Source organism: Cajanus cajan, chromosome 3 (genome assembly GCF_000230855.2).
Source record: "Cajanus cajan strain Asha chromosome 3, NIPB_CcT2T_4, whole genome shotgun sequence".
Taxonomy (NCBI): domain Eukaryota; kingdom Viridiplantae; phylum Streptophyta; class Magnoliopsida; order Fabales; family Fabaceae; genus Cajanus; species Cajanus cajan.
Genome location: NC_138519.1, coordinates 7,879,520 through 7,897,279, shown reverse-complemented (window position 1 = coordinate 7,897,279; position 17,760 = coordinate 7,879,520). Strand labels below are relative to the sequence as shown.

The 17,760-nt window shown below is 29.9% G+C and overlaps 2 protein-coding genes across 3 annotated transcripts; both read right to left on the bottom strand.

Annotated features, from left to right (window-relative positions):
• Window positions 1-10,950: 10,950 nt before the first annotated feature.
• LOC145955504 (uncharacterized) lies at window positions 10,951-13,932 on the bottom strand. The gene is made up of 4 exons (XM_083070321.1): window positions 13,266-13,932; window positions 13,094-13,198; window positions 12,943-13,015; window positions 10,951-12,862 (listed from the first exon to the last, which is right to left on the bottom strand). Exons 1-4 carry the CDS (start codon window positions 13,427-13,429, stop codon window positions 12,704-12,706), a joined length of 501 nt encoding a protein of 166 aa, XP_082926447.1. The 5' UTR covers window positions 13,430-13,932; the 3' UTR covers window positions 10,951-12,703.
• Window positions 13,933-14,074: 142 nt separating this feature from the next.
• Window positions 14,075-16,751, bottom strand: LOC145955503 (uncharacterized). 2 transcript variants are annotated; one of them, XM_083070320.1, is made up of 5 exons: window positions 15,555-16,751; window positions 15,164-15,425; window positions 14,887-15,090; window positions 14,566-14,802; window positions 14,075-14,483 (listed from the first exon to the last, which is right to left on the bottom strand). In XM_083070320.1, exons 1-5 carry the CDS (start codon window positions 15,674-15,676, stop codon window positions 14,466-14,468), a joined length of 843 nt encoding a protein of 280 aa, XP_082926446.1. In that variant the 5' UTR covers window positions 15,677-16,751; the 3' UTR covers window positions 14,075-14,465. The 2 variants fall into 2 exon arrangements, with proteins under 2 accessions (XP_082926446.1, XP_082926445.1); XM_083070319.1 differs by lacking the exons at window positions 14,075-14,483; window positions 14,566-14,802; window positions 14,887-15,090 and having other exon boundaries at window positions 15,345-15,425.
• Between the last annotated feature and the right edge of the window lie 1,009 nt (window positions 16,752-17,760).

Genomic DNA, 17,760 nt, shown 5'->3' with positions numbered 1-17,760 from the left:
TAATATAAAATTTTGTATATATGATAAATTCACATTTAATATATAAAGTTATTGAACGATGTAATACTTAATAAAAATTACACTGATGTCATTTGAACTCTCTCTCTCTCTCTCCCTCTCTCCCTCTCTCTCTCTCTCCCTCTCTCTCTCTCTCTCTCTCTCTCTCTCTCTCTCTCTCTATATATATATATATATATATATATATATATATATATATATATATATATACAAACAATTAGTGAAGTAGGAAATAACATCCCCTAATTATATTCAAACAAATAAAATATTTACTACGTAGGTATAACATATTTTCATTACAACAAAATTTATTATTACTAACAATTATTTAACGATAATAAATTAATTGTCTATATTTTATTATATAATAAAAATATTAATGACTAATATATAATAATTACTAAAAATGTATTTACATAACACCAAAATTTACTATTAACGACAATTGTTTATTAGAAAAAGTTTTAAGTCCCAAGGGATAAGATAATTAAAAAGTATATAAGTGGATGATAATTCTATTTACAAGTTTGTTTTGTAAGTTGAGTTAGACCTATAAATCACTATTTTAAGTTGGTATCAAATTACTCACTGTTACCAAGTCCCACATTAACAAAATTCTCACCTTGCAAGTCCCATGTCTCTTAGAAGATAAGACTGTTAAAAAAATAAGAAAAAAATTCAAGTCGTATATAAGTAGGGGTGGGTATATGGACTTGAGTCCGCGGATCGGTCCGTAAGTCCGCGGACTTCACGGATAACGGGCCCATTTTTTTTAATCCGTATAATTATACGGACTTTTTAGGTCCGGCCCGTTTAGTCCGCGGATTTTGCGGATTACCCGTTTAAATGTGGACTCAAATTTTATTATTGAAGATGCTTGATTATATTTGATAGATGTAATTGGACTTACAAATATTTTATGTTTGTTTTTAAGATGTTAATTAAGACTTTGATGTTTTAAGGTATTTAGACTTTGATGTACTTGGACTTACAAATGTTTTATATTTGTTTGGTTGTGTATTAAGACTTTTAAAGTTTTAAGGTAGTAAAGCTTTAATATTTGGTTAATAGTTGGTATGCTTGGACTTTAAATTTTAAAGGCATTGAGACTTAAATATTTCTATTAGAAATTTAGAATGTGTAAACTTTGTTATTTAAGACTTTGATATATTATTTACAAGGTTTGATGTTATTATTAGAAGTATATTTATATCATTTTATATGTTTTTTTTTCCTCATATTTTCATAGGTTAAATAAAGGAAACGAAATTCAAAATCTAAGTCAATATTCATTTAAAAAATTTAGATTTAATTGGGCTCGCGGACTTATCCGTTTATCCGCGGGCTTCACGGGCCGGATACGGACTTGAAGATTTAAGTCCATTATTTCGCGGACCGGATTTATCTGGCCTGTTAAAAATGCGAACTTCGCGGACCGGGCCTTAAACGGGCCGGACCGGTCCGCATACCCACCCCTATATATAAGTAGAGGACAACTCCCATCTTACAAGTCTCACATCGAGTATTATGAATCATTTCTTAAACTTTTAGTGACAATAGCAAAAAAATATTAAATGGCAGTAAAATAATGTCACAAAAACTTATATTATAAGGGTCTTTACCAACATGCAGAAGAATTAATTGCCGATAAATATTTTAGCGACACTGCATACAATAACTAATGTGAAAATGCTAGTAAAAAATTTTGTAAAATTTTTAATTACTACTAAAAAAATTATATTAAATATCATTAAAAGTCTATTTTATTGTAATGATTCACACATGTGCTATAGTATATTTTGTTTGTGGTTTTCGTAACATGGATATTGGATATATTCTTGATTATAAAGGGTTGGCTACTAACGTATAACGTACACTTACAATTATGGCATTTTTTTTTAAAGATAGGAAAAATATCCTAATTAATGGATTTAATTAAATTTTATTCACCGTATTTTCTTTTCATTTCCATTCAATTTTATATTATCAAATTAATATATTAAGATTCGTTATAAAACTGCAATAATTTTTTATCTATTGTATTTACAACAACCATATCAAATTTAGATATTATAACTGAGTTTTTATAAACTTTTCTATAAAAAATTTATAAATGAAAAATTAAGAATAAAAATAAATAAGTTTCTCTCAAAAATTAAAATTAAGTTATAATAAAAAAACTTATTTTAAATTTAATTTTAATTTCTTCTCCTAGTAAGTGTTTATAAAGAAATCTTATTCGAAAATGATCTTAAACTTATTTATATATTTGCAAGTATTTCATCAATAAATAAGTCTAACCTAGCTACGTAAATATTTAAGCTAAAAACTTTTGACAAAATAATTTATTTCTATATTCTATATCTACTAATTATAAAACAATTGTATTATTGTGATGCAAATTGGTAAATCTTTACTTCACTACAAATAATATTACATACATACAGTAATATACACAAAAGTATCATTATAGATATAATATATATAAGTATAAATATATTTGATATATATAAAAACATAATTTTTATGCTAATTTAAATGAGATTCAATAATATATATTGTATGCATTGACGGATTCACATGGTTCAAAGTGGGGCCATTTGTCCTTACTAACATTTTTTTTATATTTAATTAGTTTATATATATATATATATATAATCAAAATTTAAATATATTTTAATTTTCTTACTTTAAAATTTTTATTTTTATTTCATATAATTTTTAAAAATCTTATTTTAGTCTCTCAAGTCATCAATAACATATAAAAGTGACAAATTAAGAAAGTAATATAGTTTCAACTAGATTTAATGTGATATTTGATTGATAAAAGACATGGGTTTTAGGCGGAAATATTTGATAAATTTCCTAACAAAATTTGAGTATAAAAATTAATACAAGATTTTGTTAAAATTACAAGGATTAAAAAGACTAATTTTCAATTTGAGAGACTAAAAATAAATTTACCTTAAATTTGAGATATTAAAAACATATTTAAACTCATTATAAATTTATAATAATCTACTCACACTTGTCATGTTAAAAACTAAGGGCTCCCACTCTTTTCTATACTTTTATTTTGTTAAAAAAGTCAAAGTCGATATATATTAAGTTTTAAAAGTATTTCTTCACAGTATATATAATACTCTGTCTCGTAATAAAAATCATGTTTGAAAAAAAAAATCTTGAAATAAGTGTCATGTTAACTTTTTAATATAATACTAATTTTTTTTATTTATATCCTTCATAATATTTTTTAAAAAGTGAATATTGTATTGCATTGTTTATAATAAAGAAAATTAATTACAAGATTTCTTATTTCTAGCCTGTGTATAAAACAACCTAAAATCATATTTATTATGAGATAATAAGAGTATTAATTATAGTTAAGTCAAGTCAGTAAAGGAATTAAGAAGTAATGATTGATCTAAATTTATATTATACTTTTTAAAATGAAAAAAGGTCAAATTTTTGATATAGCTAGGATATATAGAAAGAGATATTTTTGAAAGTGTTAAAAATAAGAAAATTGTTCAATATTTTTAAAATATGAAATCTCATAGAAAACAAATTGATGCATATTTATATTTCAAAAAAATATAAAATTACACGTTTAATACTACAAATTTATGTATGAATATTATCCCTACTACTTAAAATTTCTGGATTCATCACTGGTTGTGTATCAATATAATATATACCTACATTTTTAAACAATATACTAATAAATATTATATTTATAATATATATAAAAATAATTTTTAATGATAAATATTAAATCACTGTTAAGATATATGTCATTATAAGTCAGCTTTTTTTTAGTGGTTATACGAATACCATGCATGGTATTAAAGAATTTCATTAATGAATGTTTTAAGATTTATTTATCAATTTAGGAAAACATTAAATAATTTAATATTTTTTTTCACAACAATAAATTTTAGATTTTTAAGATACAACATATTGGTATGTTTTATTTAATTAATAGTTCTATTTTTATTTCTTAAGTTCCAAATACATACATACTGAACTGGCTTATTTAAAAACAAGATTTCTAATGTAAAACAAACGTCTATTCCTGATTCCTTCTCTCTAATATACAACTTACCGCAAGAAAAAAAAATTTAAAAAAAAAAATAAAATATATATATATATATATATATATATATATATATATATATATATATATATATATATATGATGAAAGCAACAAGTTAAGCTATAAGATTGGGTATATGCCATCGACCTGTAACCAATAATACACTATTAAAATTTTGGATAATTTTTTTATCATAAAATGTTGGATAATTAATATGAATTATATATATTATTACTTAATCATACGTGCATGCAGTACGTCATTGCAATTTGCACATTTATAGCAGCTCTCCTAATTTAAAACAAAACTAATAAATGTACACTCAAATATTATTCGCTTTGCAATGAAAAGTGACCACCTGTTTGGCCAACTTAAACTTTATTATTTAATTTATAAGGTGCGACCATATACCAAGCAATCAATTAAGTTTTAATATATTTTTTCCAGAATAAAATGTGTTATTAACAAAATTATTAAAAATGTGCTAACAACCTATAAAAATAAAAATTCGTGCTAAACAAATTTAAGCCATAAAATATATATGGCCTGCTGGTGATGTTGACTACATGCAGTCCTAACTAAATTTCTTGCAATGATAAAATTTCAAATATGGAATCATCACTATTAATTTCTCAATGGCTACTGTTGACAAATCCCTTGATTATAAACCTGTAACGAAAGTTTAACATTGAAGGCCAACATTATTTTGAAATATTTTTAATATATATAGATATTGATAAACCAGGTTGAAAAGACCTTATAATTATATTACACCACCAGACTACTGGGCAAGGATACTCAGAAATAGTCTCATCCACTATCTATTTTATTGTAATCATTTTTCTGTCTTAATTGTTCTTCACAAAATGCAATCCTATCATCATCATTCTAGTCGTTCATTGAGATGTTTTTTTCAAGAATCTTATTGACGAGCCTATAGGTTTCTTCATGACATATGGTATTTGCACAACTATTTATTCAGTTTTCTTGAGATAAACTTAATTTCACTTCATCTATAGTCCAATTGACTAAGATAGTTTATTCAATTTTTTTATCAATAATTTATTCAATTAACTTAGAGAATTAAATAAAAATAATAATTAAAATTTCACACAAAAATTATTATAATTTAGTAAATATTACAATTGTTACCAGAAATTAAAATATATATACACATGAACTAAATTTAATCATCTCCGATCTTTAATTATTGTTTATGTGATTTTTTTTGTTCTCAATATTCAGATCATGTAATTTATTGGTATTATAAATCTCTTTAAATTGACATTAAAATATTTGTAACATCACATTCACTTTGATTAGAAAATGTTATGACTGAGAAACAATCTAATGTTGCCAGCAGAGTTATATACTAGCAATAAACATGATGTGCTGGTTAAATTTGTATGCAGAGTGATTTGTATTATTAACATAAACAACGTATACTTGTTTTCAGACGTCGTTGAAGACCAATTAATAATGCATATTTTCAGTCATTTACATTACCCCAAAAGAAATTGCCATTTACATATTTAATTACAATGACTGAAAGATGAAACAGAAATTTAATTAGCAGCATGCTTTGAGGAACTATTCCAATTTCTCAAGATGATTACGTGGGTTAGCCACACTTGGGAGAAACGTGGCATCTCACTATGCTACTAGATACATATGTACTGAATTGCTTCTATACTTTATTCATAGTTTTTTATTCATAATAATAAATAAACTATTTTTATCATTGTACTAACCCGGTCGAGTTGATAAGCTCGATCGAAGATAGAAGACATCGACATCTCGAGTCAAATTACATCTTGGATAATATCGGTATATCACATCAGTAAAATAAAATCACATCATCTAAAAATCTTATTAACGAATATATGATACGGTTACAAGTCTATACTATATAAAGATCGTAATATTCGCAAAAAAAATAATTTTATCTAAAAAAATGTACATGGATTATAATTAAGAGATATCTCTATTATCAGATACTAATTTAAGCATCAGATTTTTTTTTTCATTTTTTTTTACATGTATTCCCATTAAAAGAACCAACTTATAAATAGAGAAGATTCAGAAGAGATTGACATCAAGACCATTTCAAATGAGAGCAATCATCAATATGAGAATTTTATATTAGCAAACAAAATAGTTATGTTATATGATCAATCAGTTACGAAAAGTATAATATAAAATTTCTGAAACCCTAAAATATGGTAACCCTATTGTGTTTTTGGAAATATATATGATCAGTCAGTTACATGTGGACGATTCTAATGGACTGGATTGTTTTTCTGGAGCCGACTTGGCCTTTCCATCTTTCACCGCACAATTTGGACATTAATTTGATAGATATTAATAATATATTTTCTTGCAAGCTGTCCTCGAAAAATTTATTATTGAATAATTTAGTGGATAAAATATATGCTAGTTTTATTGAATGATGTATGTCTCACTTATTTCATGAAGTGATTTACTACCTCCTCTTTTTTTTTTTTTTTTGAAGTATTACATTTTTATTTTTTATTTTTATTTTGTTCTTTTCAGCTTTTAAGGTAATATTATTTTTTTCTCTCTCAATAATACCTTTTAGATTCTTTAATTATTTTATAAAAATTTGTACTATTTCATCCAATAACCTACTCCATCCAATATTCTTTAACTTTTTTACATATATTTTAGTGGAAGTTATATAACCAGTAGTATTTAAAGAGAGAAAGATCATTGTAAACTTTAAACGTGGAAGAAAAATTTGATGACAGTTAATTGGGAGAATTTTTTTTAAAAACAAATCATCTAAAAAGGGTAAAATATGAAATGTATACCAAACGGTTGGGAAAAGGGTTTAGTGTAGTAAAAGCATGAGAACTCAATTCGATCTAATTACAATCATCTTTATAGTCTTTTTTATCTTTAAAAATATATATTAATAAAGTTATTTATAATTAAAAAAATATTAACTTGTTTGATAACCTCAATTTAAGCTAAAACGGCACTTAATTAAAAATAAAGGGAGTAGTATTTTAGTCTTTTTTTTTTTTTTCATACAGGTATCCCACTTTGAGACAATCTTGTATATCTCTTGATTAAAAACAAGTTTACTTAAGTCATTGCATATTTGGCTACGTTAATAATGTACATTTTGTTACTGTAGAATAATATATGGTCTCAGCGTCATAAGTTTGAAACATGGCCCATAAAAAGCTATGTACATTTTGTTTTTGTCTAACGTATGTCATTTATGCTAAATCAAAGTACACTTTGGACCTAACACGATAAGTTAATCAGCCCATTAAGATTTTGATGACGTTCCAACTATAGTTTAATTTACAAGTAGTTGCTGGTGAATGCAATAGAAAAGAGATCTTAACATTTTCCAATACAACAATTTGTTATAATTTGATGCTAAGAATTAATGTTTACAACAAGTTTTTTTTTTTTTTTTTTCCCGCAAGAACATTTACGTTTTTTTCTTCTTTCTTTTTCCCAGCAACTTTCAAGTTTAACACCAATCATGTTTAGGAAACTCTACTATAAAAAGAAAATCTAAAAAATGGTTTCAGAAAAAATAAAAGAAAATTGTTGTGTTATCTTTTTTACGTGGTATTAATACCGGATTTTTTTAGGAATCAAATACTTTATTAATTAAGGGAGAGAATAAGTTATATCAAATGAGATTTTTACTTAAATTTTCTCCGGTGAAAATCTCACCAAAATTTCGTGCCATTTTTTTTATTATTTAATTTTTTTACCATATTTAATTAAGGGTTAAGATCTGACTAAACGCTATCTTTTATTAGTTGTTGTTTAACTAATCTAGAATAATACTTTCTTCATTGGTTCAAACTTGAACCAATGTGAAAGGTGTATTTTACACCTTTTAAAATATAATCGATGTAGAATTTCCTTATTATATTGACCCATATCTTATTTTTACTTTATTGATTTCATTTTTTCTTTCTCTCAAGTCTTTCACAAACTCCGTTTTGAGTCTCCGATCACTGGTGCCCTCTTTCCCTTCTTTTTTGTGTGTTTTTTGGTGCCAGCAAACTCTTCCCTTCGTTTTTGTTCACGCCGATGACACATTTGTCCTTTTTGTGCCCTTTATGTTTTGTCTTCACTCCAAGTGCATTTTCTTCTTCGTTTTTGTTTGTTCTCTCCATGATTGGTTGGTATACGGGTTGTTGTTGTTTGTCTACTTTGTTTTTTCTTGATTTTCATTTATTTTGGGTTGCATATATCTTACTGGAGGGGTTGTTTAGTGTGTATATTTTGATGTGTTTTAAGTTAGATAAATAACTTTGTTTTTAGTTTGTTCTTTAGTTTTAAGTTAGACTTAGTAATGAAATTATATTTAGTTTAGTATAGTGGCTTCTAGTTAGTAATGTTAGCTCATTTTTCTGTTATGATCGTTTGTTGTAAACAATTAGTCAAGTCTGTTACATGTTAATTAGTTATACTCTTTGATTAGTTTGTTTGTTTGTTATGAAAAGTCTCATTTGTAGTATATAAGAACATTATTTCTAAAGATGAATAATAGTGAAGTACTATAATAATTTTTGCTTTGCTTTTCTTTGGATCGTAACATTTTGGCATTAGAGCTCCTACAAGAGCTTGAGAACGTACAGGACATGTAATATGATATACCTGCCTCTCAACTTTGATTACTTTTCATAATATCTTACCATTAGACTAATATTTACCTGTTTTTATATATCCTGCAATTTATTTTGGTTAGCCATGTTCAACCACAACAACACATACATATACCAATCTAAATATAAGTAGAAATAGGATAACATACCCGCATAATGGAACCTTTTACAATTTGATGGAAGAAAGAACCTTTGTAGTGTAATAATTTTCCAATATTTGGACCAATATCTCTTTCTCTTGAACATTATGAAAGTTTCATACAAAATGCATGAATTAATGGCCCATTGATTGATATTTCCTAAATTAGATAACATGCATGCAAAATAAAAATAAAAAAAATTCATACAAATTTTTACCCAATTAAACCCTATTTAGAAGTCAATTCTTTGGCTTCACTGAACTGTTACAGTGACAATGAAATGAAACAAACTCTCAATCGATTCCTTAATAAATCAGAGATTCTAGAAGCAAAATGCAAACAAATTTGAGGTGGCAAACTCTTTCGTTTGCTTGCAAGCAATGTAGAAGCTTGATTTAGACATTTAAAAACATAGAGTAAGAATCCAAAAGAAAACAACAATGTTTTAGAAGTTCTCACATAATCAAAGATTACTATATTTTGAAGTTAAAAAGTAGAAGAGAAACTAAGAATATTAAATAAAACAAAGATGTTTGGGTGCTTACGATTAGGGCTTTAGATGATGATGCTTTTATGGTCCAAGAAGAGAATGCACTTGGACGTGCTTTCTTTGGGGAAAGATGATGCTAATCAAAGATTAGTATTTTGAGTTTAAAAGTGAAAAAGAAACTGAGAATATTAAAGAAAACAAAGATGTTTGGGTGCTTACTATTAAGGCTTTGGATGATGATGCTTTTTAGGGTTTGAGAAGAGTACACACTTGAACATGCTTTCTTTGGAGAACGATGATACTTTCTTTGGAGGGAAGCTTTCTTTAGAGGTGGTGCGCATGGGTAGGCCAAAGCTTTTCAATACTACATCAGTCATAGAGCGAACCAATGTAGATATATTTACATTTTACACTTATCTACAAAATTATCATCACGTTTTCAATACTTCATTGGCCCCCTTAGTAAATCGATGTAGAACACTCAATATTTTCATTTTTTGCCCTTAAAATTGATGTAAATATATGCTTTACATTTTACAAATAATTACAAAAATGTCACTGCATTTTGTTTCTCCATTGCTTTTACTAAAATCGATATAGAATTGGTGACATTGAAGAGTCTTTTTCTAGTAGTGTTAGGGTCTTTCCTATTTATGGCATTACGGATATGCACATCTTAGTCACAAAGGGATAAGAAATCTATAAAGTAAAGGAATAGTTAAAGGCCTTCCTTCTTCATTACTTGCAATCACTCAAAAAAAAATGTAAATTATTGACGGATAATTTCTGACGAATATGAGTCTTTCAAAAAATTTATATTTCTAATGAATTTTATGGACGGAAAAAGATTTCGTATAAAAATTTATATTATCGACGGATAATTTTTTACAGATACAAATCTGTTGAAAAATTTATATTTTCGACGGAAAAAAGAAATTCATAGGAAAAGTTATATTACCGACGGATAATTTCCAACGAATGCAAATCTGTCAAAAAATTTATATTTTCAATGGATTTTACTGATGGAAAAAAAATTGTAAGAAAAGTTATATTACCAACAGAATATTTTCGACAGTTTTATATTTGTCGAAAAAGTAATCATTTTTGACAAATTTTTTTGATAGATACTTAAGTCAAAATTTTCCAATGGAATGTTACTCACGGATAATGATTTGTCAAAAATTTCATGACTTCTAACAATAAATTTTTGATGGAATATTCGTCGAAAATGGTTAATATTCCGTTGAAAATTTGATCTGTCAAAAATATTTAATATTATATTAGAAATTTTTGACATGGTGGGAGGCCTCATGTACATTAAAATAACTAGGCCTAACATGATGTTCTTTGTTAGTTTTGATCAATCATTTTATGAGCCAACTCACTTAAGTGCATATGCAAGATGTAAAGAGTCTACAAGAGATTGTGAGCTTAGACATCTTCTATGAGAAAGGGGAAAATGAAGAGTTTTTATTTGCACACATAGACAATGATTACGCAAGTGACTTGGAAGATAGGAAAAGAAGCTCTAGTTATGTGTTCCTACAAAGTAATGGAGTAGTAGCTTGATCATCCAAGAAAAAACCAATTGTGACCTTATCCACCACAGAAGCAGAATTTGTGGCAATTACAACTTGTTGTGTCAAGTTGTGTTGATAAGGAGAATGTTGAAAGAGCTAGGACATAATTAAGAAGGTTGCACTGCTTTGATGTGTAATAATAGCTCAGCTATTAAACTTTCGAAGAATCTGATTATGGATGGAAAAGTAAGCATATTGATGTGTGTTTTCATTTTATGAGAAATCTTTCTATAAATGACTATATAGAGATGATTCATTATGGAATTAAAGAACAAATTGTAGACCTATTGACAAAGCCACTAAAGTTACATTTTTTTAAGCTTTGGGAACAGTTGGGACTGTGTGAAATTCCCTTAGATAAACTAGTTGCTTATGTTTTGACTAAGAAATAGTTTAAGGGAGTGATTGCTTGCTCATTTTTCTATTATGATAGTTTGTTGTAAACAACTAGTGAAGTCTAGCCCTTGTTAGTTAGTTAGTCTCTTTAATCAATTAGTTTGTTTGTTATGGAAAGCCTCCTTTATAATTATATAAGAACATTATTTTTGTAGATGAATAATATTGAAGTATTATAGAAATATTTTCTTGGTGCTTCTTTGAATCCTAGCAACTAATGAAATTACATCTAGTTTAGTCTAGTTTTAAGTTTGTACACAATAGTTTTATTCTTGTTTTTTTTTTTTTTAAATGTACAATGTTACCTTAATTTTTAGTTGCTCAGTGAATCTTTGTCTAATTTCCATATTTTCATATAGTTTCAATTGGTTTTTTATTTTCTTTGGTTTGTTAAAACTTAATTAGCATATATTAAAACATAAGATATATTAGAACTTAACTTTCTTTGAGTCACGTCTAAAAAATTCTACCCTTTTTTCTATATCGATTACTTTACAACTAATGTAATATTCTATTGTCAAAAGTGTTTTCCTCCACTAGTGTAGCTAATTAGAAAAAGAAAATACATGATTAGAAAGGTGTTAATGACATGTTGAGATTATTAACAAAAATCAACCCTAGAATTACAATGAAAACCTGATTTGCAAGTAATTCTACTCAATTCACTAGTACAGAAAGGGTCTTTTACGTCGTGTATTTTGACCCTTTTACGTCGGAAAAGGGTCCGACGTTAATACGGGAGTCGTAAATTTACGTCGGGGTTTTCTCCAAACCGACGTAAAATGGGGCAAAATCATGCCACAATTTTACGTCGGAGATGGCTTTGTCCGACGTAAATTTACGTCGGTCATTGCGTGGACCGACGTAAATTTACGTCGGACAAAGCCATGTCCGACGTAAATTGTGGGAGTTTTTTTTTTTAAAAACGTTTGTAAATTGATATACCCAACACCTGCATATAAATATAATCCAGAATACCAACTCTAAACCAGGCAGTCCAGAATAGAAATTCAAATTGTTTTTCAAAATTTAATGACAAAAAGAAAATAATATATAAATCTTAAAAAACATAAATTATGACAATGTAAATCCTATTATCCTAAAAAAGCTATAAAACATGTTTGTCAATGCTATCTAACTAACTAAACTAACTAACTATCAAACTATAAACATAATATCTAACTAACTATCAAACTATAAACATAATATCTAACTAACTAAACTTAGAAAAAAATTTGTCCATTGTTCTCTTATCTTGAGCAACTCATCTTCGGGCAATGGAGATGGATCTTGAAAGACCTGAAAGGGTAATTTAAGTGTCATTAATATGCAATGTTAATTATTCTAAAGGTAAATATAGTTAAATAAATTTTGATATGAATTACCTGCGCCCAAGAATCAATAATATCCGCAGAAACTATGGCTTTCATCCAATACATGATGTAATAGCCACATTCAAACGAGTCTTGTTGCTTATTACACTAAAATGAGAAACAAATAACTATTAATTCCAAAGTCAATAAATTTAAATATTATTGATTGTATGAATTTATTTGCTAACCTTAGGGTATATGAAATGCAATGACTTTGATGATCTGGCTCTTCCACTTAATATATTAGCTCCAGACACGATTCTAATTAATTGAAATAAAAACAAATGTTAGCCAATATATATAATTAGTTTTAAAATATAATGAAAAAATTTTAGTTACCCATGTAATTGGCTTTTAATTTCATGGCTTGGTTTTCGATGAAGTGAACAAAACCACACCACGGTATATTCCTTAGGAATGATTACCATTAACTGCCAATGGGACCTACATTGTATGACAAACAAATCAGTTAAAAAATTACCATGATTAAAAAACCAATTAAAAAACTAACCCGTCAATGTATGAAGCCATGTATATATGTCTTCTTGAGTCACTCATCCATGTTTGCATATATTGTTGGATCTGGACCTGAGTGTTTCCTGATTTTTGGATGGATTGAGGCTCAATAAATCCATATACTCCTGCTTGTGCTTGCTCCACACTCAATTTGTTCATGTACCTAACACAAATAATTATTATAAGTTAAATGTAATTATTGTAAATTTAGACTCATAAAAGAAAATATGACTTACATGGCCCACAACTGTATGACAGATATATTTAACATGCAGTTTCCCCCAACAATCTCTAATGCATCAGGCAGAGATATGTATAGCGGAACATCAGAGCTATCAACTCCAAAAACTCTAATGTCCCACTGCAATTGAATTTGATGCTTCTTTATTCGTGGTAATTTGATTAGAAGCTTAGATATGGGATCATCCTCAGCTTCTGCGATATTGGCATCATGAACATGAGGTTCTTTCATGACCTCCTTACCACGATTGATAAAATCCTAAAGAAATAATCAAAATTAGTTAAACAATAATAGAATTATAAGAATCTAAAAGAGCAATAATATAATTACCTTTGCCCGTGCTGAAAGCGGCATGACCAAACGTTTTGGCCAAGCTAAGAATGTGCCGGTTGCCTGCCCCACTAGTTGAACCTCTGTATTGGGCAAAGGCACTGGAGCAGCAGCATCTTGAACTTGGTCAACCACAACCCGTGTTCAGTCTGGCTGTAGATGGACACCATGGATGGTTGAGCCACCCTCAAATACTCGGCCAATAGCCACTAACCGTGGGGGGTCATCCTCAACATATAACTCACACTGGTTTGGTACATCAGTGTGAGTCTGATCCGGTGAGGGATCTGGAGCAGCACAACTCCCTTTAGTGCTGACTCGAACACCATCATGAGCAACTGCAGTCTGTTGCTGAGAACGAGCCAAAAGTTCAAACTTCTGTTCAAACTGTTTTCCAATATTCTTCAGTTTCTCTTCAAACTCCATCTTCAATCTCTGCTCCAATTCCTGTATAACCTCTTGACTGCAAGAGTTGACAGTGCTCCTCGATGATCGGCCACCAAAGAAATCTCGGTGGCTCCAAGAACCACCAACACCACGCACACGACCTCCGTGCTCTGGCTTTCCTATGGCCGTTGTGAGGATATCATTCCGACCATCAGAAACAAATGAGCCCTAGGTGCTCTACTCAACTAAACCCTCCTGCAACAATAAGGAAGATTAAAAATTCTTATGAATTAAATGAGTTGAAATAAAGAGTCTTAGTTTGTATATTTTTACTTACTATTTTACTAGCAACGACTCTTGCAGACTCAGAAGTCATTTGCCCATCTGGTTTTGTCCGGGCTGCTATCCACATCTCATGGCGGGGAGGTGACTCTACACGGTCAGCATCCTCAACCCCTGCTGCCTGTGCCTTAGCCTTCTTCATTTGCTTTTTTTTTCTTTCATATCCCCCTCTTGACAATAGATGGGGTGCATCATTCTTGGCCTGTCGTTCTTGGGCAGCTATTCTTTTAGCCTGCAATAATACAAAAAAGAAAATGAGATAAATTAAAATGTACCTTAAGTATTTGTGTCAATGTAAAAGTTATCAATAACTAACCTGCCACGAAGGGTCCAATCGAGTGACACAAAATTGCATCCACTCCTCATCAGTGATCTGGTACTTTAGACAGGGAGTCTCATTTTGGCGCTCTCCAAATACATACTCCCGTGTCAAGAAAGTCTTGAAGTCTCTCCACCTGGTGGCAAGGGCAGATAACATCTTCCTCCTCATGCCCTCAGTGTTGGGAATGTCAAAATTTTGCTATGAAAATAACAACAAATAATAAATAATGTATTTTAGTTATATAATATTGAAAGGATGTGAAAGTATATACCTGAATATCCTGCCACATGAGGTTCTTGTCAACCTCCTGAACGTCATCCCATGATGGAATGATAATAGAAACATGTCGTCGAGCTAGGACTCCCAAATAGCTCTTAAACTTGGCAGCATTTGGGCCTGATGCCTTTCCAGAACGAGGATCCACCTCAACTGGTGTCCTCTCCTTGGCAATGCGCCCAACTGTCAACCCAGACAATCGGGTGACAGATCTACCTTCCCTCCTTCCACTGCCAGACCCAGAATCCTCCATAATCCTGAAAAAATTAAACTGTCATTATTAAAACAATGAATTAACTGAATAGACAAATAAAGTAAAAAAGATAATAATAATAATATAGCAACAAAATAACTAATAAAAAAATAAATAATACATAAACAGAAACCTATTAGGTTGGAATGTTTTCCCATATTCCTTCATCATGATCACTTCGAATAGCATGTATTTCGTCCACTTCATTGTCCGCAATAGGACCAAATGATCTGCTTGAAAAAGACGGTGTCTCATGCATATCTAGAGACTCATCTTCGTGAGTTCCATGCATGGTTCTTCCTTCGAGAACCACTGACCATTTCTCATTACATGGATCCCTGACATAAAAAACCTGTCTTGCTTGATATGCCATAATAAAAGGTTCATCCTTATAGCCGACCTTATTCAAATCAACCAAAGTAAATCCTAAATCATCTGTCCGCACACCCGTATTACCATCAACCCATTTGCACTTGAACACAGGCACTCTAAACGTAACATAATCAATTTCCCATATGTCTTCTATGACTCCGAAATAACTCATGGATGCTGTAATGGGATTTTTATCTTTTGAACTAGCAAAGTGCACAGTCTCAGCCTGAATTGTAACCCCACTATTTTGTACTCTACTTTTGTCATCTTCTGTCTTTGTATAGAAACAATATTTGTTAATGTCATACCCACCAAATGTAATGACATCGTTGTTAGGCCCACGCACGAGTCTCAAAAGTGTATCAGAAGCATTAACCTCACCATAAACCTTTTTCTTAAACCAAGCTAAGAAACTCTTGTTATGTTCATTCAATACCCATTTCTCATTCATCCGGGGGTGTGCTATCTTCATTTCATCTATGTGTTCAGATATGTAAGGAATTACTTCATCAGTGTTGTTCAATATGTACAAATGGGCTTGGTCAACTTCTGTTCGACTCACAGTTCTAATCTTTAAACTTCGAGTACCCTTACCAAATTGTTTCCCATCATGTCGAGTCTTGGGAATTCCTATTGGTTCTGATTTTGACATATACCCTGAACAAAACTCAATGGCTTCTTCTGCAATGTACCTCTCCACAATAGAGGCTTCTGGGCGGTATTGATTCTTGACATATCCTTTTAAGATCTTCATGTATCTCTCAACAGGATACATCCATCAAAGATAAACCGGGCCACACAATCGAATCTCCCTAACCAAATGAACTATCAAATGCACCATGATATCAAAAAATGAAGGTGGAAAATACATTTCCAATTGACACAAGATTGTGATTGCTTCATTTTCTAACTCATCTAACTTTACAGGGTCAATTACTTTGTTGCAAATGGCATTGAAGAATAAACACAATCGAGTAATAGCAACTCTAATAGAAGATGGTAAAATGTTACGAATAGCCACAGGCAAAAGTTGTTGCATTAACACATGACAATCGTGAGACTTTAAACCAATCAACTTCAAATCTTGCATAGACATCAGACTCTTCACATTTGAGGAGTACCCTTGTGGAACTTTCACACTGCTTAAGCACTCACAAAAGCTTTTTTTTTCTTTCTTTGATAGAGTATGACAAGCTGGAGGCAAGTAAGTGCGTCTTCCAATAGACTGAGGATGCAACTCAGAACGTATACCCATGTCCACCAAATCTTGTCGTGCTTTCACTCCATCTTTAGTCTTTCCTTTGATGTTTAGCAATGTCCCAATTACACTATCACAAACATTTTTCTCCACATGCATCACATCTATGCAGTGTCTAACATCTAACTTGCACCAGTAAGGAAGATTAAAGAATATTGATCGTTTCTTCCAGATATTTCTCTCAGTTGACTTCTTTTGCGTCTTTCCGAATACAATGTTAATGTTCTTCACCCGTTGATATACTTCTTCACCATTGCGCGGTGTGGAGGCAATTTCATCCTCTTGACTTCCATTGAATGCTTTCTTCAATCTACGGTATGGATGACTACGAACAAGAAACTTACGATGCCTAGTGTACGCAGTCTTTTGCCCATGTTTCAATTGGGTATAACTTGTGTTTTCTTCACATATAGGACATGCATAATGACCCTTCACACTATACCCACTCAAGTTACCATATGCTGGAAAATCATTTATTGTGCAAAATAACATTGCACGCATAGTAAATTTTTCTTCACGATATGCATCAAACACCTCCACTCCTGTGTCCCATAACATTTTCAAGTCATCAATCAATGGACTAAGATACACATCTATGTCATTTCCTGGTTGTCGGGGACCTGATATCATCATAGACAACATAATATATTTTCTCTTCATGCATAGCCAAGGAGGCAAATTATAAATGACCAACAAAACTGGCCATGAA

Coding starts and splice junctions, on each gene's coding strand:
- LOC145955504 (XM_083070321.1), bottom strand. CDS start 13,429: ATGAACAAATTGAGTGTGGAGCAAGCACAAGCAGGAGTATATGGATTT. Junction 13,199..13,265: donor ATGGCTTCATACATTGACGG/GTTAGTTTTTTA, acceptor CATACAATGTAG/GTCCCATTGGCAGTTAATGG. Junction 12,863..12,942: donor TGCATTTCATATACCCTAAG/GTTAGCAAATAA, acceptor TTCTCATTTTAG/TGTAATAAGCAACAAGACTC.
- LOC145955503 (XM_083070319.1), bottom strand. CDS start 16,568: ATGTATCCTGTTGAGAGATACATGAAGATCTTAAAAGGATATGTCAAG.